The 24,348-nt window shown below is 41.0% G+C and overlaps 1 protein-coding gene across 1 annotated transcript in view; it reads right to left on the bottom strand.

Annotated features, from left to right (window-relative positions):
- Window positions 1-1,874: 1,874 nt before the first annotated feature.
- The window catches only part of DNAH5 (dynein axonemal heavy chain 5), a gene marked incomplete at its 5' end in the record, with an annotated part of 198,001 nt that continues 175,527 nt past the window's right edge, over window positions 1,875-24,348 (bottom strand). Inside the window, 7 exons of the mRNA XM_080679156.1 lie at window positions 1,875-3,810; window positions 12,412-12,643; window positions 12,964-13,116; window positions 14,319-14,531; window positions 16,906-17,121; window positions 18,888-19,091; window positions 21,713-21,918. Of these exons, the coding sequence (XP_080535282.1) occupies window positions 3,659-3,810; window positions 12,412-12,643; window positions 12,964-13,116; window positions 14,319-14,531; window positions 16,906-17,121; window positions 18,888-19,091; window positions 21,713-21,918 (1,376 nt within the window). The 3' untranslated portion in view covers window positions 1,875-3,658. The remainder of the gene's footprint in view (window positions 3,811-12,411; window positions 12,644-12,963; window positions 13,117-14,318; window positions 14,532-16,905; window positions 17,122-18,887; window positions 19,092-21,712; window positions 21,919-24,348) is intronic.

Here is a 24,348-nt window from a genome sequence, read left to right as displayed (position 1 = left end):
CAGAACCCGATTCCTACTTCATGGATGTGAAAGGCCCAGGATGCTATGAAATCACCACTGTCATTAGCCATGCACAATGGTAGCTGTGTGGTGGCTGCTGCACAGTCCTCCATCAGCTGACAGGAGGAAAGGCTAACAGAAGGATGCTCCTTCAAAAGGAAGAAGCACCAAAAACACTTGAATCAAGACATGTGGAGAACCATCCCAATAAGCACATTTTGGATGCGTCCTATTCATTGTCTTATTCTACTACTAGGAAGGTCCTACCCCAAGTTTTAGGGATAACCAGAAGAGTGGCCTGCTAGAGTCATTTGGGGCAATCTGTGAAATAAAATGAAGGCAGTTTCCAAATCAAAATTCTATGGTGTTGAACATAAGAAGTCCTTACCTAGGAAGATAAAAGCTGCTGATGCCAACACGGCAAAGAGAGTAAAGAGGAGGATCTGGTAGGAACCCATGAACTTCTGGAGGACACCTGCACACTGACCTATGCATTGGCCAGAACAAAGGAAGGTACCAGTTATTTAATAACACATCCAGGGCGGAAGCTGTATTTTAAACCTTGAGTGGTCATAAGAGTATCCAGCAGAAGCATTCAAAACCCAGCCCTCTAGGAAATTGTTTTGCTTCTTACCAGCCTAAAGAGGTGAACTATACTTGGCTCCCTCTATTTGGCTTTTTCCTGTCTCCAAAGCAATAAACTCTTCCAATTCTTGAGCCTCTTATTTCTTCTTCTCAGCTTACAAAAGAATATTTAAATCCTTTGTCACTTGAGAGTGCCTGTTACCTTTCCTGTGCACTTGGACTTGAGTAATATGCTTCCCTTCACCAAATGTGTGCAGTCTATGGTGATTGGATTTCTAAGTCTAATCCCTCCAATGTAATATGCTTCTTTGGATCTCCAATGACCTCTTAAACCCAAGGGTCCCTTAGCTTTTTATACTCAACTCATCATTTCTAGGGAACATTGGTTTGTATATAACCTTGTCTTCAATAAAACTTTACACGCTTGTCTTTGGAGAATAAAACAGATAGATAATAGATAGACAGATGATAGATAGATAGATAGATAGATAGATAGATAGATAGATAGATATAGATGATAGATAGATAAGGCCACTCTAGTGTGGCTTCTGCCTGCTAATCTGTGACACACTGGAAGTATTGCAGTCTCCCCTGTTCTCACTCATGGCATCCAGTATTTTCCTTTGTAGCACTTCACCCACAATCATTTTATCTTTTTCTATGTATGTCACACATGTGTCAGGTTATGCAATCATAATATGAGATTATAAAAAATTACACACCTGAATAGTTGCTTATTTTCTGTGTCTGTTCTTCTGATTTGCATTCCAAGAAATCAGGGACTGTGATCATTTTTTTCCCCACCATCATTCCACCAGTGCACTTGAGTACCCAACACACAGGAGGTGCAAAATAAATGTGATAAATCAATATTAAGACATATGAAAAAGACTGCACTATCACTCTACAATGGTACCAAGTCCCTTGATGTTGTTTTCTCCATATCCAGGCCAGTCAGTGACTCTCCCCATCACCTGGCAGATTCAGTCAATGGGTCCTCCCTTGCCCCTGATTCAGTAATATGCAGAATGCCATTCAGTGGGTGGGAAGTGGAGGATGGAAGTGAAGGTGAAGCAGAAAGGGGCTTCATTGGCTCTTCACTGTTTAAGAGACATTCCTTGTTGAACAGTTCCAAAAATTTTTAGTTATTTTCATGGTGTATATCATAAAATTATATAAATTATGCAATTTCAAGTTATTTAACATAAAATCAAGTTGTGAAAGCTTAATTCTGGATATTTAATGGGATTTACCCCTTTCTAATAAGTACCACTCTCAATTCAGACATTCATTTAAAATTTTTATTATCATTATTTTCACATTTTCATTATATGTTCTTCAAAATAAAGTGATGGCTTGACCACAATCTACAAAAACAAACTGATATATTAACTCAGACAAGAAACAGCAACACTGCTCAAATAAAAACAGCATCATCCAAGATGGGTAGGAGTCCATAAAAAAAGGATTAATCTGAAATGGAGAATACAATAGTTGGAATAAAGCATACACTGGAAGGAATAAACAGTAGGTTGGGTGAAGCAGAGGATCAAATCAGCGATTTGGGGGTCAAGGTAGAAGATGGGTAGGAGCCACATGAACCACTCAGGTCTAACTCATCATAATTAGCATAAACTCATACTTAATACAGAACAGAGCCTAGTGAGAGGAACCTACACCTGTGTCCCTATAATCCTCTATCCCTATGTAGAAAGAAGTAATGCAGATCTAAAGTTAACATTTGTAAAACACAATTCTAATTTAATACTGACCAAGTTTTCTAGTCAACAGGTTATAAATGAAGTGGTTTATAATTTATGCATTGAACTGAATTTGAAATAAAAAATATATGAGAAGTTCCTTAAATAGTATTTTCTTTAATAATGAAAGCCCATGTGAAGTCCCCATACACCATCTAAGACTTTTATCTTTTCCCTATTTTTTTCTTCCAATCAGTATATGTTTAAGTCAACAGAAACCTTTACCATGCATCACATCTGTTTTTTTCCATGTTATTGTCTAAATACATTTTACAGTTATAATCACAGTACTCAATATTTTGTTAACTATCTTTTAGTTAATATGTGCTTACCATTTCCATATTATTAGATGTTTAATATTGCTGTTCATGGCTGCCTAATATCTCCTAATTTCCTTAAACATGGCCTTATTATTGAACATTTAGGGTATTTTTCATTTATTTCTGTTATTGAATACATTTTTGCACATGAATTTGTTAGGTCTTTTAAATGGTTTCCTTAGTATAGATTTCCAGGAGAGGAAATAAGAATCAAAGCCAGTGAACCTTTTTATGGCTCTGAGCTTAGTTAATTATTTTACAAAAAGGATGGGTCAATTTACATTGCTCTAGGAGTCTTGATTGAGTTATTTGACAAAGACATCACCACAATTTACTTCTAGCTTTCATTTTTTTCTTATAACAGATATCAATTAGTATCTCATTATTAATTATCAGTGGGGTTGAACATGATTCTATATGTTAATTCTTTAGGATTACATGAATTGTCTATTCATCCAATCACATTCTTATCCCAGTCTTCTATTTCCTTCTATTTTTTAAAGGATCTTTTTTTAATTGGCTGCTTGAGCCATGAACATAAATCTCTTAACCTGACCTAAATGCAAAAAGCCAAATAAAGCAAAATCAGCACAAACTTGCCATGTCACCTTAGAGAGCAGGGCTGTCACCAGAAGCACATTAACAGAAGAATAATCCTTTCTAGGAAAATACTGTCTGCTCAACCTAGTCAGCCCTTAGACTTGAAAGAGGAAGAAAATGTATTACTGTGGATTTGAGGGCCACGCTTCATTAGGAAGTTGTAAATTTTACTTTTAAATCTCCAAGTAACTTTTCAGCAAACACAGTGATCGGTCATTAACGATGAAACCGGTTAAATGTAATTAAGCATCCGACTGAGGAGAAGGAAAACCTATGCAGCTCATTAATCATGATCAACCAGATTTACACAGTGTTCATTGCTCATAGAAGATAAAGGTATGGTCATCTGTATGCTGCATTTTCCAAAGTACTGGGTGGGGGACATGCCCCATATTACTTGACATCACAGAGAAGGGCGACCCCACGGAGCACCCAGTGTTCAGGAGTCTGGGCCGTCCTGAGGTCCACAGCAGCGATGTAATTCAAGTCCGTTCGGACCGGCTTCTTGTAGATGGGACAGGAGTAAAACCGAGGATCTCTTAGAGCTATAAAAAAATTCATACAGGAAAAAATACTGGTGAATTTCTAATTTAAGTAACCCAAACAGTGCAGAGCCAAATGGCAGCATTATGAAGGTTGTTCCAAAAAGAGATGGGTTTGGTAAAATGAGGGAAATTCTCCCTGGAGTCAGTCAATCCCTAGATGGGAAGAAGAAGCAACTGTAGGTTTCCAGAGGATATGACAAGATGCCCAGGCTTACCCAGGTTTTCCCCACTGGCCTCTTGTCCCGTCTGTGACAGTAACCCCTGCCCATGTACCATGACCATGAGCCTCCCACTGCTTCCTCCCTCTCCTTTCTGTCAATTCCATTGCCCTTCACCCTTTCTCCTTTACTTCCCTACCACATTTTGTGCTCTTAAACCCCGCCCCTCCACGCCCCCCCCCACCCCGCCCCATGTTTCCTCAGAGCTTGCCTTTGGCAAGAGGCACGTGTCCCTTTTAATCAGACAGCCAAAACCAATCCTTACTACTATCTCATTATTATTATTACTAAAGGCCCGGTGCATGAAAATTCATGCACTGGAGGGGGGGTCCCTCAGCCTGGCCTGCCCCCCTCACTGTCCAGGAGCCCTCAGAAGCAGGAAGCTACCCCAGCGATCAGGGGAAGGCGACGCCTCCATCACACCTCTGCTGCTGCCACTGCCAGCAGCACAAGCCTCGGCTGGCCCTGGTTACCTGAGCCTCGGGTGGCCCTGGGCGGCTGGACAGCCGCCATCCAAGGCTTGCCTGCACCTTGGGCCAGCCCTGGGTAGCTGGAGGGCTGAGGGGATTGGGGGACTCTGGAGGCAGGCACCCCGGGGAGGGGGGGTGAGAGGACTGGGCGCCACCATTTTGTGGCTGTGGGCACCGCCATCTTTGAGGGCATGGCAGTCAGTTAGCATATTCCCTCTTTATTAGATAGGATTATCCCAAAATCCTCTCTTCAACCTTCTGTGCCACAGTCCAAACCCCATTGGAAATCACAGGACAGAGGGTACTCCCCACTCCTGCCAGGTGGCGTGAGTTCTCCATGTGTGTGGAGAAATGAAAGGGGCTGCGCACCAGAGTCATGGCTAAGTCCAGCTTCCTGCGATTCAATCTACCCTTCTGAAGTGCAGGAAAGAGTATCCAAAGCCACACAGGCCATGAAAGACATGTGGTTGGCCACCCTTCAAAGATCCTCTTTAATGCATTTATCCCTAACCAAAGGCTCACTTCCTCTCCACGCTTGGAAACCCCATAATCAGGGACAGATCCAGGTCTTGTGGGGCCATAAACATACAAATTGGGGAAAAGGGCTCTTTAAGAAAAAGAGTACAGATTTACAAATACAGATGTAGGCTTTGGAAGGAGGCTCTGGCATTGAGCAGCCTTGGAGTTTAAGCTTCATTAGCTTCTTGTGAAGTCTTGTTAAGTCCACTCTGCCCAGGATACTTTATCTGCACATCTGATAACATCCATCTCAAAAAGCAGTATATTATTTCCCCTTCTCTTCCAGATTATAAATTTCTTCAGGACAAAAGTTGTGTCTGCACCCATCCTTGTACTCCTCGGGAAGGCTAATATTATAAATGACCCTCATATAACTACTGAGATGAAACTAAGAGGATAACTTTGCTTTGGTGAATTAGTGTTACAAACATGAGCACTGATACATGAAGACAGTAACTTTCTAAATGCAATGTTAATATATCAAAGTGACTAAATCTATGTCCCCAAACTAACTTCCTCAATAATTTAGCTTTTCTTAACATATTATAAAAGCGAAGCACTATCAGAAATTATCTCATTTGTTGACCCCATAAAATCTTCAACCTGTTGTGCCATGTGTTTTTATACCTCCACTTAATTTAATTGGAAGAAGTTAAACAGTTGAATATGATAGTATTATAGATGTTTCAATACAAAATAAATATTCTAAGGTAATGATTCTTAACCAGGGGTGATTTTACTCCCAGGGGGGTGATTTGCCAATATCTGGAGACATTTTTGGTTATCCCAACTGGGGAGGTGTTCGAGGCATCTAGTAGGTAAAGGTCAGGGATTCTGCTAATATCCTATAATGCACAGGGCAACCCCTCACAACAAAGAGTTATCTGTACCAAAAATGTCAGTAATACCACGGTTGATAAACCCTGCTCTAAACAGGTATTTTACAGTACTTTAAAAGTATGTGTTTGTTTAATCACATGAAATTAATCATTACAAACTATCTAAATGTAACATCTAATATTTAAGTCTAGTCATCATTTTTTAATTACCATGGGAATATCATTAGTAATAATAATTAAGCAAATATATTAATATATGTGAATGACAGTAAATTTATGAAGTGCAATCAATACTAATTCTACTAACTGATATATTTAAACCATTTAATCCTAGGATCTGTAAACAGAACAAATATGTAACTGCTCGTTCTTCTGTATGAAAATTTGACTAACAATCATTTTATAAATCTTGAAGTAAGCCATTGGAGTCTTAGATTTGAACTAAATGATCATTATAATAATTATACCTTGGCAAGAATTTGACTACTTAGCTATTAAGCCCCAGAAAAATAAAACTGGAAAAATAGTATCCTTTTCAATAAGCAGGTAAAAATTCTCTGAAATTTTATTTATTTGTAATTGCTGCAGAGCTAAAGGTGGCCATGCCAAGTCACAGCGTGCCACAAACTTCGGCAGCAGGATTATAAGCCACTGAAAATATGATTTCATAGTGAAAGTGCTGACAGATGCTAAACAACCACAGAAACAGATGATTCCAAACCATTATGCCCGGTTAGACAAATAACTTTGAAGGGGAAAATAAACATGCTATGTAGGTAGAACAAATCAGCTAAATATGTTTAAAGCCTTAGGGCTCCAGAAGGAAGAGCAGAGAGAAGTGGTTGTCAAAATGGGTGAGCCATCGGCTTTAGGAGCCTAAAGGCTTTAATAAAGCACCTGAGGGAATTTCATTTTCCAACTAGGTAATTCCCCTCTCTAGCCTACATGTTTCATCCAGGTGTTATCATGTCATATATTCCTTCCATATCCAAAATAACCAAGTTCCATAGAGATCCCCCATGTAACCTTTAAATCATCCCTTTAATTTTTAAAATTTATTTTACTTTATTTTTTCATCACCAATTATCCTCTCTATGCCCTCTTCCACCTCCACCATTCCCTCTCCACTGCCGCCATCACCCCACCGTTGTCCATGTCCATGAATTCTCTTTTTTTTCTTTTTTTCTCAATCCCTCCATCCCCTCCCCCAACCTACCCCCACACCCCCAAGTTGTATTCTCTATCCATGAGTCTGTCTCTATTTTGCTTGGTGGTTCACTTTGTTCATTAAATTCCACATGTCAGTGAAATCATATGCTACTTGTCTTTCTCTGACTGGCTTATGTCACTAATGTTCTCCAGGTCCATCCATGCTGGCGCAAAGGGTATTTAACTCCTGTTTTGCTAATAACATTTAAGATACTAAATAAAGAGCTCTTACATATGGTATTTCTTTTCATCTTTCAATAAGCATGTGAGAGAACACATCAATAACAATAGCAATAAAATTATTTATTGTATGCTACGTGCTGGTCATCATCTGTATTATTCTCTCAGCAACCCTATGACATGGGTATGATTATTAAATCCATTTTACAGGTGATAAAACTGAACCATAAGGAGGTGAGTTACTTGCCAAGGTTACAAAGCTGTAGGCGATACGATAAGAATCAAGCCCTACCAGAATGGATCCAGAGCTTGTGGTCTTCATCTCATCAATAGCTGGCATGTACTATGTGTATGTAGGTGCCGGTGTGTCTTTGCAGGAAGATGTGAACATGTACCTGATAACCAGATACCTGACTTCAATTCCTGGCATATTGGAATCCCCTCCAAAGCCACATGACTGATTACTAGGGTGATAAAGACAGGGGAGCAACCCAAATATCCAGGTGCCTGGCTCACTGTCTTCTACCTGAAGATATGTGGCCCCACCACCAGGCAGGGGAGATGACCACATTGAGCCTGAAGCAAGAGGGGAGGGAGGCCATCGGGAGTGAGAGCTTCCTTCAACATAGGGCAGAGGTTTTTACTGTGTCTGCCTCACTATGCACCTGAGAAAAATTAATTCACGACTTCAAAATGCGAGGGAATTGCCCTCATTTTCAATGTAGCCTTGATTTTCAAGCACCATCCCAGACACCACAGAGACTATCTAAATGCTTAGTCTCAAGCAGGACACTAACCACAGGAATTCCCAGAGGTTTGCATTCATCCCACAAGATGAATGCAAACCTATACTAGTTCTGGTAGGAGGGAATCACAGGCAAATTACATAATGTCTCTAAAGCTTAATTTCCTCATTTGCAAAATGGGCATGCTATATCTTACAGAGTCGTAAAGATTAAGTAAGTTAATATATGTGAATATCTGGCATCAGATAATGTCTGGAGTGCAGTAGATGCCCAAGGTGTGTTAGATTTCTAATCCTCCCACCGCCTCTCCACACACACACGTTTCCCAGACTCGTGTTCCCAGGACTTTGACAGAGTTCCAGATTTAAAAATTGAAAGTGTACTAAATACTGAAGGGCTTAGGAGTCAGGAGCTCTCCACCTCCTGGTCACCCACGGGGCTATTCCCACGCCCAGCCTCACATCTGCAGTGTTGGAAAGGGGCGGAGTTTACAGGGCATTCTTACAAAGATGTTTTCCTAAGCAGGAAATACCCTCATTAGCTGCAGGGACCCTGAGCTCTTTCTCAGCCTACTTCGTGACCAGAGGTACATATAAGTCTTGCTTTGTTCCCCCAAAATGTTCTAACCATGGTTTTCCCATCACAAAGCTACAGCACTGCAGTTCATGTATAAACATCACTAGCTACATCAAGCATGTCAAACTCGTGGCCCGTGGACCGCATGCCTTGTTTATTTGGCCTGTGTTAGCCTTTGAGTCTGATACGCTTGATCTACATAAAAGGAGACAGAGCTTTCCCTGTATCTGCCTCTTTTCAATGTTCTTTGAAAACAGAGGACCTGAGTTGTATATTTTCACCCTCTTGGTGAATTTAGTACTATTTGGGCAACTTTCCCATGATGTTCTAACAAGAAACATGAATAAAATAAGTATTTGGGGATGTATCACTCAATTTTTAAAGTTCAAAGAAATCTCTAGGCATCTTTTTGAAAACAAATAAACCAGCCCTGTATGTAAAATTCAATGATGAATTATTTACACTGAAAATTGTTCTTCATCTTAACATGAAAACAATTCATTATAAGAATTTTAATTTTCAAATTCCACACTTCTGTTGGAGTGCCCTTTGGCCATGAACAATGCTACACCTCTTTATCTCAATTAGAACCCTATCCAGTTATCAAAAATGAATGAAAATTAGATTGACAGCAACAGAAGGTTAGCTTTTTTATCACTAAACAAACACCTCTCCGACAACAAAGTTATTTGGCAAAACAAGTTCCACCAATTTCTATTGAAACCAAAAAAAAAATAAAAAAAGAATAGAGAACTAAAGTGCTTTTCTTTCTTTCTTTTTTTCCCCCCAGTAGATTGTCATTAGTCACTTTTCCTTTGTTTATTTTATTTCCTCCCTTACCTGCTGCTAATGAGCCTCACCTCTGACTATGCCCAGCAAGGGGAACAGAGTTCCAGAAAAACCTGTTCTTAAGTAAAGAATTGCCTGTATCATAAAATTATTACTTTATTACTACCATGCTGAGATGCTCAACATTTTATTGCAATGGATTTTTTACAGTTTAGTCACAAGAAATTAAAAAAGGTAACCCCTAACTCCATGTGAGAAGGGTCTTTCTTTCATTTTACAAGGAAAACATCTTTTACAACATGTTGACTACCTGCAATGTTAGGATAGAGCACATTTTCTAAAATATGATTTCTGGCTACAAGAACATTTGATTATCATTCCTATAAAACAGTCCCTGCCCCAAGACCTCATACCACCCTGAGAACCAGCAAATACAAGGTCACAGGCAGCACACTAGCCTAATGCCAGGCAAACACTTGTGTCCTCCCAGACACGGCCAGGATATTCTGAGCAACACCATGGGCCCAGAACTGTGCTGAGCACCCTCACGGTTCTGCTCTTGCTCCATAAGCTCCTCGTCCTTCATACACCTTTTCTCTGTTCCTCAGCACAGCATACCTGTTGCTACCTCACGCCTTTCCTCTGAATGTCAGCAGAGCCACTTTCTGCCACTTGGATTCCAGTGCAATGTTCTCTCCTTAGCGAGGCCTTCCCCAACCCCCTGAATTACAGAAACAAGAACTAGCTGTCATCAGTGTGTTCACTTACAACTGATTCTCATTATTCATGGGACTGTGTGTATAAAGTCTCTGTGAATGCCGGCCAGTGCTGCACAGTGGTTGAACGTGGACCTATGAACCAGGAAGTTGAGGGTCAATTCCCATGCCCGTTTTCAGGCTCGATCCCCAGTGAGGGGTGTGCAGGAGGCAGTCAATCGATGTTTCTCTCTCCCTCTCCTTCCCTCTCTCTTAAATCAATAAAAACATATTTAAAAATAATAATAAAATAAAGTTTCTGTGAACACGAAATCAGGGACCATGGAACCTATGCTCCTGCGGAAATACAGGGTTAGGCCCCTGAGAGGCTCTGGTCACATTTTCATCAACATTTGTTTTATGTGTGTTTCTACTTAAAGACACCTCTCTAATATACATTGTTGATGCACTGACATTGACCTCCAGGCCAACAGCATTATAACTCATGCCTGCATGTAACATATCTAGCACACGTGTTTTCTCCGTAAGGCAGTCTTTCTGCACTAGGGCACCAGTCAGCACTTCAGGACTACTCCCGGTCATCCTAAACAGAAAAGCACACAACATGAAGATATAGCACGAAACAGACCACAAAAGGACACTTGTTTACAACTGAGACACTGTCACCTTAGTCACCCTCAGCTGGGAGCATGCACACCAGGAGCCTCAAATTTTTCACTGTTTTGTACATGTCTGGGAAATACCATGAAAGCACCACAAGCACTGATTTCTGGGTTACAAATAAATTTAGCCAGTAGGTGAATTCATACAGAATCCATGAGTAACAGAGATGGACTCTATTTGCTTCTTTTTCAGCTACCATTCCCTGTTGAGTTCCATGACAATGGGGAGTCTGCCTGATCTTTTTTCACTGTTGCATCCCCAGCATGAAAATAGTGCAAGGCGGATGGTCAATATAAAAGAAATATTCATGGGATGACCGAGTGAGCTCATGCTATTTCCCTCTGCCAAGAAAAATCTCCCTCTAACACCCTAGCACGCTTGTCCTTGGCCTTCAGAGAACATCTTAGAAGAATCTGCACCTACCTCCCAGGCACAGTTTTGATCTCCTTCTAGGCTTCCTGAGCATCCTGGGTGTACCTCTGTCATAACATGTATTAAATTCCATTTTATTTACTCGTCAGTCTCCCCCACTGGACTGTGAGTCCTTGGGCAGAATCTGGTTCATAGTTACTTTTGTGTCCCTTGCACCTAAGGCCAAGGAGGGTGAAAGGGATGCAGCCAATGATGTTTGCTTGAAAAATAAATACTCATAGTTTATAAACTCTCTTTTCTTGACCCAGGTTTCCAAATGGGACATGCATCTAATGGATGTGGATACTAAAAGCTGTCTTTTTAAAAGATATTATATTTTATCCCTTGTTTAAAGAAAAATATATTGTGCTTCTGTCATACAATCAGTATTTCCTTGGGATCCTCTATCATAGCTACCTCTGGAGTTTATGGCTGATAGCAATCATTTTACCGTGTGTGTGTGTGCGTTATGTTGTACACATAAAACACATTTTTTCTTTAAAAATAAGATAAATTTTAATGAAATAAAATGAACAGGAAAGTTCCATATGTGCTGAAAGATAGTTATTGCTGAGATGTTATCTGGGTAAAATGCAATAACAAAAGCCTCCAGAAAACATCAAGCCAACAATGGAAGCAGTTTATCAGAGTTTCAATGACTTTGTCAAAGTAGAATAACGTGTGTGCTTCAAAGTGGTAGTATTACATTCATAGGCTGAAATATGAATCCAGCAATTTGCCATTAGCTACTGGATTAAGCTAGATGTCCCTGAATTCAATCTGGATTTTACAACCTGCCTTAAATCTCCAAGCTGGTGGTGGCTCCACCTCCAGGGAGCCCTGGGCAGTCCTGCCTAGAAAGCCTTTTTCCCCACCTCATCACCTTCATCATTCCAAGCCCAGGCCAGGCCCAACTGCCCTCACCACGTCACCCCACTGTTATCTCACCCTCCTTTCCCACCACTTATTATCTATTCCAAACACTTGTTTCTTATCTCACCAGCTAATATTTTATGAGCATTCATATATATTTCATCTGCTTTATTAGATAGGCAAGAATTATCTAGAACTATTGCCTCCCCAATAGCACTCATGAAAGTGCCTACTGGTCTATAAATACTCATTAAACATGGGTGTGAATGCAAAGGTAGTTGGTAAAAGAGTCAAATTATTATTATATGATAACTAAAATAACAAGATCCAGTGTTTATAATGTCATTCAACCCAATAAAACCAACCATCCCTAAATGCACAAGAAAACTCACTGTTGTTTTCTGCATAAATCCTTATGACAGGCATCAACTCAAAGAGCACTTTCGGTTTGGACTCAATGAGCTTCATGTTCCTCTTGTCCCAGCCAGCGCCTTCAAGATACAAGCCATAGACGTACACACCCTCTGTGGGAGGGGCAGCAATGTCATCCTTCATCCACTTGGTGACTTCGTTGCAAAGCACCATATTGTCCAGAGCCCAGCCTTTGTTGGCCCGAGTTATCTCCTGCCCCAGGCAAGAACAAAAGCAATGGGTGCAATGAGCAATTAGAGGTTTGTATATACAGAGCATATATGACAGTGTAGCTGCCCAATTACCCTAATTCAAAGTAAGTAGAATGGTATTTAAAGTTAAAAAGATTCTCTCAGAACCGATACCCATGTCCCAAGTTACCACTTGAACTGGTGTGTAAAAGTGTGTAAAAGTTAGCACCCATAAGAGAGTCATTCTCTGTCTTATATTACTTAAAACTATAATGAAAGAAGAGAACTTTATAGAGGAAAATTATAAAAACACAACAGGTGCACATCAGAGCTATTTGTTACCTGCCGCATTGCAGTCAAAAATCCTTGGGGGTTAAAAAAGCCGGTCATCCAGAAGCAGTGGGGTCGGCCATTGAAAACCCAGGAGGTAAACTGGCAGTTTCTTTCTAAAAGTTCAGTAAACCAGAAACCCAACGTACTTGAAACCCACGATGCCTGAAATGAATGCATTAAGATAATTAATACAGGTTTAATTTTGCTGCCTGATTGGCTATGTTCATGGGAAAAAAATGATGAAATACCAATTTCACCTTTAGAATTTAAAAGTCCCTAAGATGTAAATTATCCTGGGGTTCTGAAATTTAAGTTTTCAAATGATTCTTCCTCCTTAATATATTATGATAGAATCAGCTGATCATCACACGAATACCTGATTGATTGAGAGCTCAGATGCTGTCCACAATGTCTACTGTCAATAGACTCACCTTCCACTTACACACATATTCATCACCAATTCTGCCATAAAGCGCTAAAATAACCATTAAATTTAACAGGTTCCAACTACTTTCCTTAGGTTACATTTTTCAACAGATACATTATAAAACAGGATCTCTATTTATTAAATGTGCTCATGGTCTAATCAACACTTTAAAATACATCTGTGGATAATAACTCACAGAAGCCTTATCCATTTATCACTTTTAATGATGCACACAACAATTATCTTCTGGAGATTTCGTCCCTTAGAATATACATTGATTTCTTCTGATAAAAGAGCAGAAATGGAAACACAGGCCCATTTACCACCAACAAATTAATTGCATTTATTGCTTAAAAAGACATTCAGGTCCTCATTTTACTTTTCTAAATAGAAAATCATTTCTTAAAACCTGTCATTTAGCATGTTTACCAATAGGTAATTAATAAGAATACTTGTTATCTTGAGAGAGATATATTCACATATCTACAAAGGAAGGGAAAATGCTGCTCTTTGGTGTGACTTTGGATATGTGTGTGTATCCCAGAACATTCTCTTCAAGGAAACTAGTCCTGGGGCCATGGAAGCCCAAAAGCTTGGGTTTGAATTCTGATTCTTGGACTACTTAGGTGTGTGATTTGAGAAAAGATTTCACCTCTCCCATCCTCAAGTTCCTCATATGTAAATTGAGGGCAAAAAATGTAAGACTTGAAATGAAATAATGCATGGAAGTCACCCAGTAGAGCACATGATATGTGGGAGATGCTACATAATTTCCTTCCCTACCTACAATCTAAAAATACAGGACACTAAGAGATTAGTTCCTAAGCAAAAGAACACTTGTAAACCAATTATCCTTCAGTGCTTTCCGCTTGCTTGCCAATTACAGCTATTCACAACAATAATGTGATTAGGCAGAACCAGGGCAGCTTCCACATACTTTTTTCCACTGAGCAGGAATTCTGGCATCAAACATGCAATTCAGTGCATCCCGAAGGTTTTCACTCATGATGATGGTGCCATCGATGGCAAGCTTCAGCTCCGTCAGGGTGCTGCGGACCAGCGTGAGCACCCTCTGCATTCTGTCTATCTCCTGCCTCAGGAAAATGTTCATCGGCTGGAATGGACCCATCTTTTGAAGCCTCTCTCTTACCTGCCGTGGAGACATTCAGCGCGTGTTAAAAATTAGAAAACTATCAACGTTTAAGTAACTGGAGCTTCTAAAACAGGCCCCAGATTTTACAATTTCATAAATAGCAAACTTTTTTTTTCACTGCCAGAAAACAGAGAAGAAATAAGAAAGAAAACATGTTAGATGACCAGTTGATTTTTCATCCTATGTGGGAGAGAATAGGCAGCCTTTAATTCACAGGAAAATGTAAAGCACATGACCACAACCATACCACCTTCTATAGAACAACCATGTTTATTGGGAAATATTCACCTATTGTCAATCTAAGACTTTCAAACATATATATGGGTACACACAAATGGACTTGTACACATAGATGACCATTCTGCTGACTTCCTCAAAAAATTATATGTGTATTTAAAAAGCTTTCTGTTTTCCATCAAAGCATCCACCCACCCACCCAATCATTTCCATCTTACAAGCATTTATTGATAATCAATCAGTCATTGTGCTTGGCTGAGTTGCTTTATCCTAGGGTAGCACCAACAAATTCAGCAAAAGGAGGGAGACACTCCTAAACACCATTACTCACCATACTTATTTATTTAATTACTAGAGGCCTGGTACATGAAATTCGTGCACAGGGAGTGGGCCTAAGCCAGCAGTAAGACACCCTTAGTGCTGCCACAGTAAGCCTGGCTTCTGGCTGAGTGGCACTCCCTCTGTAGGAGCACACTGACCACCACGGGGCAGCTCCTGCATTGAGTGGGATCGGGCCAAAACCAGCTCTCTAACATCCTCCGAGGAGTCCCGGATTACGAGAGGGTGCAGGCCAGGCGGAGGGACCCCACCGGTGCACTGAGGTTGGCCAGCTGGGGAAGGGACCACGGGAGCGCTCTGGGGCATGTCCAGCCCATCTCATTCAGTCCCGATCGGCCAGACCCCAGCCCCAAGCTAACCTACTGGTCTAAGCATTTGCTCCCTAGTGGTCAGTGCATGTCATAGTGAGCGGTTGAGTTGCCTTAGAGTGTCATTAGCATATTACACTTTGATTGGTTGAACGGATGACCGGACAACTGGGCACTTAGCATATTAGGCTTTTATTTAATAGGATTATATTTTTAGAAATTTTTAATGCTTCAGAAATATTAATCACTAGACAAGAGTGACATGTTCCATGACACTACAATGAAAGGTCTTTAGGAAAGCTGACTGCAGTATTTATTTCCTCCAAGCCAGGGGTCAGAGTTTCTTCTTGAAGAAATTATCCTCTTGGTGATAGGTCCTTGAGTTTGGTCTGTAGTATTAGCAGCTAAATGACCCACTCATGGAAAACAATAGGATGCTAAAGAAACAAAATCCTGCAGGTTTCCTTCTGAAAACAGATGGAAAGGCAGCAATGTGTAAAGAAATATGGTGGCCCCATGATGAAAGTACCGCACATTTAGTCCAGGTCATCTCTTAAGACAATATGGAAAGCAACCCAGTTACTTTTGCTTTAATCAAAAGTTTAAAAATGTTATCAGGATAAATATTTTCACAATTTGTTAAGATACCTAAAAACTAACTTTAATAATCATAAAATTGCTTAGAAATTAGTTGTATTTTAAACAGACATACAGTTTTTGAAACCCATGAGATGAAGAAGAAGGTGCAAAGAGTTAATGATAAAAATACAGACTCCCCGCCCTAACTGGTTTGGCTCAGTGAATAGAGAGCATCAGCCTGCGGACTCAAGGGTCCCAGGTTCGATTCCGGTCAAGGGCATGTACCTTGGTTGCGGGCACATCCCCAGTAGGGAGTATGCAGGAGGCAGCTGATCAATGTTTCTCTCTCATCGATGTTTCTAACTCTCTATCCCTCTCCCTTCCTCTCTGTAAAAAATCAATAAAATACATATTTTTTAAAAAATACAGACTCCCTGAAATTGAGAATGCTTGAATGTTAAGGTGTATATTAAATTACACAACATGTTTTAACTAATCAGGTGCTAAACTCTAAGAATAAATTACTTCCCTCCTAAGAAATAACAATGTAATATACCTCGAAGGAAAGTTCTAGAAAAGGAATCCTAACCCATCGTATACACTTGTAATTTAATTATGAATATTAACATTTATATAAGGTTTCCTTATTATTTATATTTTGAAATAATCACATTTATAGATTCAAAAACTTTTCTGGTTTTTCAGGAAATGAGTCTTTAATATAACTTTTTTTTATTTCAGAAAAAAATTATGTTTGCCCTCCTTCCTCATTTCCCAAACCGGACACATCCATGGCTGACTTTTCATTTATTTTCTTTATTTTCTTTTATTTTCTTTTTTCCATCATCATCATCATTTATCCCCTCACCTCCACCCAGAGGTAACGTTTTGTCAGGATTTCAACTCACCTCAAATGGGACATAGTCAGAGGGGAGCTTTTCCAGCATGTCATCGGCCAGCCGGGCCACCACGGCCTCCCGGGTCTCATCCCCGCCACCAGAGCTGTCCTTGGGCTGGATGCCCAGGATGGTGTCCAGCACGTCCTTGGCCAGCTTGCTCTGGTAGGTGATGTCGGCATTGGGGTGCAGCCCAAAGACCTCGGGGCTGTCGTAGGTGGGCAAACTCTGAACAACAAGCACCCCGGTAAGCACAGACTGCTGACATAAGTACCAGTTAAATTGTACTGTCTTAGGAAGGAAACATGTTTTTATTAGGATAAGCCTTTATAAGAGATGTCTCAGTTGTGTCAGGCCACCATCTCAACAATTTCTCCGGAAAAAAAAAAAAAAGCAAACGTTGCCTTGAAAAAAATTAAGAAACATAATCAGCGCATGTTATTGATGTCTGCATCTCTAATACTTTAATCAAACAGATGCTCTCTTGTTTTAGAAGATGTAATACAGAAAGTGAGCTACAAATTGGTGTTATTATGTTTTTAAGATACCAGAAAGTGACAGTTTTAGCTCAATTCGGGCCCAAATAAGGGAACTGTATTCACCTGGGGAGAAAGAGACACAGAGAAGAGGTAAATATTGAGAGAGCAAGAGTCAGCGAGGAAAACAGACAGCAAGAGATGGAGAGCAAGTGACAGAAGCAGAACAAGCATGCAAAATCCTGCCCCCCCCTACCCCAGCTGTTTGAAAAGCAAAAAATGTACCTGCAATTTGACATATATTCCTATGTATGAATTGCATCCTATGGTTTACTGTTGTCTAATTCATATATCCCCCTCCTTTCTATTCTATTTTATTCCTTTTTACATAATGTCATCTTATGAGCGACCTTAAGTTCATTGTGAAATGAGATGTATATAAATAAATATATGTATAGGCATATTTAAATTTATACCTTCATAGGCATTCTCTTATTCAGTGCCAATGATTTAAGGACACATATAGTATAATTAAGACACATCTATTTGTTGATTTGAATTACTGAAAGTATAAAGGTGGTAATATATGATAATCGTATCACATTTATTTATCACAGAACCTCTAAATAAACATAAATTTAGCCCTTTGGGGCTGTGTGCTTTAGTTTGTTCCCTCTGAGATAAATCTTAGAGGCAAAAGAGATTGCTAAATAATGATCTAATTAATTCAAGATTTAGAGACAGAAAATGTAGTTACCTTGAAACACAAATCCATTTTCTGTCCCAAATTTCCTGTCAAAATCTATCCTCTTCTTTCTTAGAGTAGTGTTTCTCAATCAGGGGTGATTTTAGCCCCACAGGGGACATTTGGCAATGTCTAGAGACATTTTCGGTTGACACAGCTGGGTGGGGATGCTACTGAAATCTAGTGGGGAGAGGCCAGGATTGCTGCTCACCACCCTCCCCCCCAGGACTGCCCTCCAGCACTTCCCCCACTACAAAGAAGTACCTGGCCCTGAATGAGAAAGCTCTTCTACCAGTGGACTCCTGCGCATACTCATACACTGTCCATCAGGCCAGGATTAAGGAACAGATGTCGCAAAATAAGGCAAGTGGGTTGAAAAATAGAACAGACTGTGTCTAGAGACTGCCTCTGCCCTATCGTAACAGGTAACTGAAGTCTCACAGGAAGAGAGCTCCAGGGAATTGGTGTAGGTTCCCCAGTTCTAATCTACTCAATCTATCACCTCCCCAAAGAATACTCTTCACTGAAGTGTTAAAGAGAATAGGGGGAGGGAATTCATACAACACACACACAAAAAAAAAAATATATATATATATAAACATTTTAATCATTAGGTAAAACAAACATATGAAGAAAGCATCTATGGTGGAAGGTTCAATATGTATCTCCATTAAAATTTATACTAAAGGGAGTATATAGAGTGTAAATAAAAAACCAAAAGGCCAAATGCTGGGGATATTTACTCTAAGCATAAAATTCTGACATTGACAAACCTGGATATAATGAAGATAGTTATCCACCGTGCTGCATTTTGGAATATTGTATCCTTGGTAAAAGCTGAAATCTGGTGCAAACGTATTTTCACTGAACCAAACCTTAGCAAATGTATTCAGCAGTCTCTTATCATAGTCATCGGTGACTCTGCCTCCATATTGAATTTCGCCTATCATGTAGCGGACAGTAGACCAGGAGACACCCTGGGAAAAATTGTAGAATAATTGTATAGAAATGACTACTGTCTCATCCTCATCTTCCTCGCTCATTCATTCATTCATGCATGCATTCACTCATTTGTTCATTGCTAATGTGAAAAATGCAGAGATAAAATTAGGCAAACATAAGTGATTACTCAAAGCTCATCTTCATGACTTGAAATAGACTCTGCATTCATATTTTCATATTTTAATTTCAATAGAAAAATATTTTTTTAGAATATTGAGGCAGTTCTTTTAAAAGCACACACTTCAAATGGAATCTAGAATTCATTTTCATTTTTTAATACTTTTTTAAAGTAAGTTTCCCCACCTATCCCCCCCTTGCTCTGGAAAAACACCTTCTTAGGGTGTTTTATATGTAATATCAACTTGACTGAGAAATTAAAAGATAATAAAAATTTATTTTATTTTTTAGCTGAAATCAAGAGGCAAGTATGACCTGAGTTGCTATGAATTAAAGATGACTTTGCAAGCACAGAAAATCATCACTCTTATAAGATTAACTCCAGGAGAAACCAAGATGGCGGCATAGGTAAACACCTAAACTGCTGCCTTGCACAACAATTTCAAAACTACAACTAAAAGACAAAAAGGACATCATCCAGAACCACAGGAAAGCTGGCTGAGTGGAAACTCTACAACTAGAGGAAAGAGAAAAGCACATTGAGACTCAGAGGAGCTACAGGAGGCAGAGGTACTGAGACGCCAGTGCAGAGAGGTCTGGCGGCTGAGAATGTGGCTGGCTTTCTCAAGTGGGAGGGAGACAGAAGCTCCTGACTGCGCTGAACTCCAGTTCTGGGTGACACTCTGGGAACCCAGACTCATTCGGGGAGAAACTGGACTGTCTGGGAGCGGGTGAAACTCGAGGGCGGCTTTCTCTCAGAGGTGCTTGCAGCAATTACCGAGGGACACTGAGACCCAGGGGCCTCATAGGGCAGGGCTGATGGGAAGCCAAGGCTGTCTGCTCCTCCCTGAGACTCTGTCCCATCCAAGCTGAGCACAGAGGTTTTCGCAATTTTGCAAGTCTTGTCTCATAAGGGTGTCTCCAGCATAGAAGTTCTCCCAGTGTAGACACAGCTGATCCTCACAGCTGATTGGCCTGGAGGTCAATTCCTCCCAGTGATACCAACAACAATCAAGACTTAACTACAACAAGGCTGTGCACACAGTCCACAAAGGGGTGCACCAAGAGTGTCCACCTCAGGTAACTGGGGAGGCTGAGCCACTGGGCCCTATAGGACACCTAGCACACAAAGCAATCTACCAACTCAGGGAAGCAACAAAAATGCAGAGACAAAGAAACAGATCACAAATGAAAGAAATGGAGGAAAGCAAACTACTGGATATAGAGTTTAAAACCATGGTTATAAGGTTTTTCAAGAATTTCCTAGAAAAGGCCGATAAATTTAGTGAGACCCTCGAGGATATGAAAAAGGACCAACTAGAAATTAAACATACACTGACTGAAATAAAAAATATTACACAGAGACCTAACAGCAGACTAGAGGACCGCAAGAATCAAGTCAAAGATTTGAAATACAGAGAAGCAAAAGACACTCAACCAGAAAAGCAAAAAGAAACCAAAAATTTGAAGATAGTGTAAGGAGTTTCTGGGACAACCTCAAAAGTACCAACATCCGAATTATGGGGGTGCCAGAAGAAGAGAGAGAGCAAGATACTGAAAACCTATTGGAAGAAATAATGACAGAAAACTTCACCCACCTGGTGAAAGAAACAGACTTACAAGTCCAGGAAGTGCACAGAACCCCAAACAAAAGGAACCCAAAAAGGACCACACCAAGACACATCATAATTAAAATGCCAAGAGCAAAAGACAAAGAAAGAATATTAAAAGCATCAAGAGAAAAACAGTTAATTACCTACAAGGGAGCACCCATACGATTGTCAGCTGATTTCTCAACAGAAACTATGCAGGCCAGACGAGAGTGGCAAGAAATGTTCAAAGTGATGAAAAGCAAGAACCTACAACCAAGATTACTCTACCCAGCAAAGCTATCATTCAGAACTGAAGGTCAGATAAAGAGCTTCACATATAAGAAAAAGCTAAAGGAGTTCATCACCACCAAACTAGTATTATATGAAATGCTGAAAGGTATTCTTTAAGAAGAGGAAGAAGATAAGGTAAAGATAAAAATTATGAACAACAAATACATATCTATCAACAAGTAAACCTAAAAATCAAGTGAATAAAAAATCTGATCAACAGAATAAACTGGTGAATATAATAGAATCAGGGGCATAGAAAGGGAGTGGACTGACAATTCTCGGGAGTAAGGGGGTATGGGGGTTGTGGGAAGAGACTGGACAAAAATCGTACACCCATGGATGAGGACAGTGCAGGGGAGAGGTAAGGGCAGAGGGTGGGTTGGGAACCAGGTGGAGGGGAGCTATGGGGGGAAAAAGAGGAACAATTGTAATAATCTGAACAATAAAGATTTATTAAATTAAAAAAATAAATAAATAAATAAATAAATAAACTGTCTAGCAAAAAAGAAAGATTAACTCCAAAGCTGGGAGATGGGGGCCATGTTAACTTGGGGACCCACCATCACCAGTGGCATGAAGCACCTCACACACTGTACCTTTTTGATATCCATGTCATCCAAGTGGTTTTGGATGAACTGCACAGTGGCATTAAAGTCCGCTTGATTAAATTCATAAGGGATGTTCCACCCCAGGGGACCAAACTTCCGCCTCTCCTGGACCGTGGAGTGCAGGAACGCCACTGCGTACAGCATGGGCTTCCACTGGGCCACCGTGCTCACATCCAGCAGGTCTTGACTCACACCTGTGGTGGTCAGCTGGGTGAATATCTGTATCATCTCTCATACATCTCTGTTTTCTATTTAAGTTATTAATTATCTTTGTAAATTTCTAATATTATACTTCACTTATCTTGAATTATTTTTATGACATTCATATGGCAACTATAATTTAACTTTTGCATATCCAGAGGGCATTTCTCTGTCAAAAATCTGCAAAGATATTTGAGGGGAGGAGGGGCTCACTAACATGATTCAAGTTCCTGCCAATTTAACAAGATAATGTGGGGATAAAATAGAGGTGGAAGAATGATGGCAGTAAAATAAATACTGCTACTATTACTACAACCACCACTACTAAATAATAATAATAATTTTTAAATTGTTAATACTATATATAGAAGCTCATTTCAACCTGAATGCATTATTGAAATAATAATTATGATCACTATGTATGTATCTATATTATACATAAAAAAATCATATGTTTTTTCATTTGGTAATCTTTTTTCACTGTCACCATTCTCCCACATCCACTTTATCCCCACATCCTATCTAATAAAAGAGTAATATGCAAATTAACCATCACTCCGCTACACCCACGTGCCACACCCACCAGCCACGCCCACCAGGCAATCAGGAGCAAGTATGCAAATTAACCCAACCAAGATGGCTACGGCCACCAAGAAAGCAGGAGGGAGGCTTGGGTTTCCCTGGCAATGGAGGAAGCCAAGCTTTCTGCAGACTCTGGCCGGCCCAGGCCTCCGCTTAAGGCTACAAAGTTTCAATTATAGAAGATAAATTAATCCCAACAAAAATGGCGGCAGCCACAGAGCTGGAGAGAGCAGGAGGCTAGGGTTGCCCCCAGTGATGGAGGAAGCCAAGTTTCCACAGCCCTGGCTTGCTTTGGCCTCTGCTTTAGGCTATAAAGTTTCAATTATAGAAGATAAATAAATCCCAACAGAAATGGCTGCCGCCACGGAGCAAGCAGAAGGTTTGGCTCTGCTCCAGGCTACAAAGTCTCAATTGTAGAAGATAAAGAAATCCCAGATACCAGGGCCTTTGCTTGGGTCACCGGAGGATGTGGCCGGCCTGCAAACCACCACAGGCCCCTTGCCCAGGTTGCCCCACGCCCCAAGGGAACCCCCACCCTGATCTGGGACACCCTTCAGGGCAAACCAGCTGGCCCCCACCCGTGCACCAGGCCTCTATCCTATCTAATAAAAGAGTAATATGTAGATTGACCATCACTCCAAAACACAAGATGGCTGTTCCGATGTGGACACAAGATGGCCACCACAAGATGGTCAGCAGGGGAGGGCAGTTGGGAGGGACAAGGCCTGCAAGGGAGGGCAGTTGTGGGCGATCAAGCCTGCAGTGGAAGGCAGTTAGGGGTGACCAGGCCGGCAGAGGAGGGAAGTTGGGGGCAAACAGGCTGGCAGGGGAGCAGTTAGACATCAATCAGGCTGGCATGGGAGTGGTTAGGGGGTGATCAGGCTGGCAGGCAGAAGCGCTTAGGGGCAATCAGGAAGGCAGGCAGGTGAGCAGTTGGGAGCCAGCAGTCCTGGATTGTGAGAGGGATGTCCGACTGCCCGTTTAGGCCCGATCCCGGTGGGCAGTCAGACATCCCTCAAGGGGTACCAGATTGGAGAGGGTGCAGGCTGGGCTGAGGGACAGCCCCCCCCCCATGCACGAATTTTGTGCACCGGGCCTCTAGTTACCTTATAAATTGGCAGGAATTTGAGTCTTGTTGGCAATTCAAAAAAAAAACAAAACTAGATTTTTTTCATATTGATAGAGAATTATTATTATTAGGGGCCCGGTGCACAAAATTCGTGCGCTGGGGAGGGGTCCCTCAGCCTAGCCTGCCCCCTCTCACAAACTGGGAGCCCTCAGGGGATGTCCTACTGATAGCTTAGGCCCGCTCCCCGTTGGGAGCGGACCTAAGCCACAGTCTGGCCTCCCTTTGCGGGAGATGACCGGGCTGATCAGGGGAAGGCACCAGCCCCATCACCCTGCTGCTGCAGCCACTGCCAGTCACTGCAGCTGCCAAGGTATTTTCATCAACACAGACTCCAGTCCCTTCACCATGAAAAAATGACAACTTTCTTTAGGCATTTTCAAGATGTGTCTTTCATAGGATATGACATTTCTTTATTTTTCTTTTTATCCTCACCTGAGGATATGTTTTCATTGATTTTTTCCCCTTCCCTCTGATCCCAGGCTCAGCCCCTGCCTGCCCCTCTGATCACCAGCTTGGGCCGCCCAGGCTTTAGGCTTGGGAAGGGGGCCCCTCCCGCCCCTCCGATGGCCAGCTGGAAGTGACCTGAGTGCCTAGGAGGTTCCCGGGACCCAGGTATGTATGCAAATTAACCGCCATCTTTGTTGGGTTAATTTGAATACTCACTCTGATTGGCTGTGGGTGTAGCTGAGGTCTGGTCAATTTACATGTTTCT

The sequence above is a fragment of the Plecotus auritus genome (assembly GCF_963455305.1).
Source record: "Plecotus auritus genome assembly, chromosome: 7".
Lineage (NCBI taxonomy): Eukaryota > Metazoa > Chordata > Mammalia > Chiroptera > Vespertilionidae > Plecotus > Plecotus auritus.
This window is presented reverse-complemented; position numbering and strand designations above follow the sequence as displayed.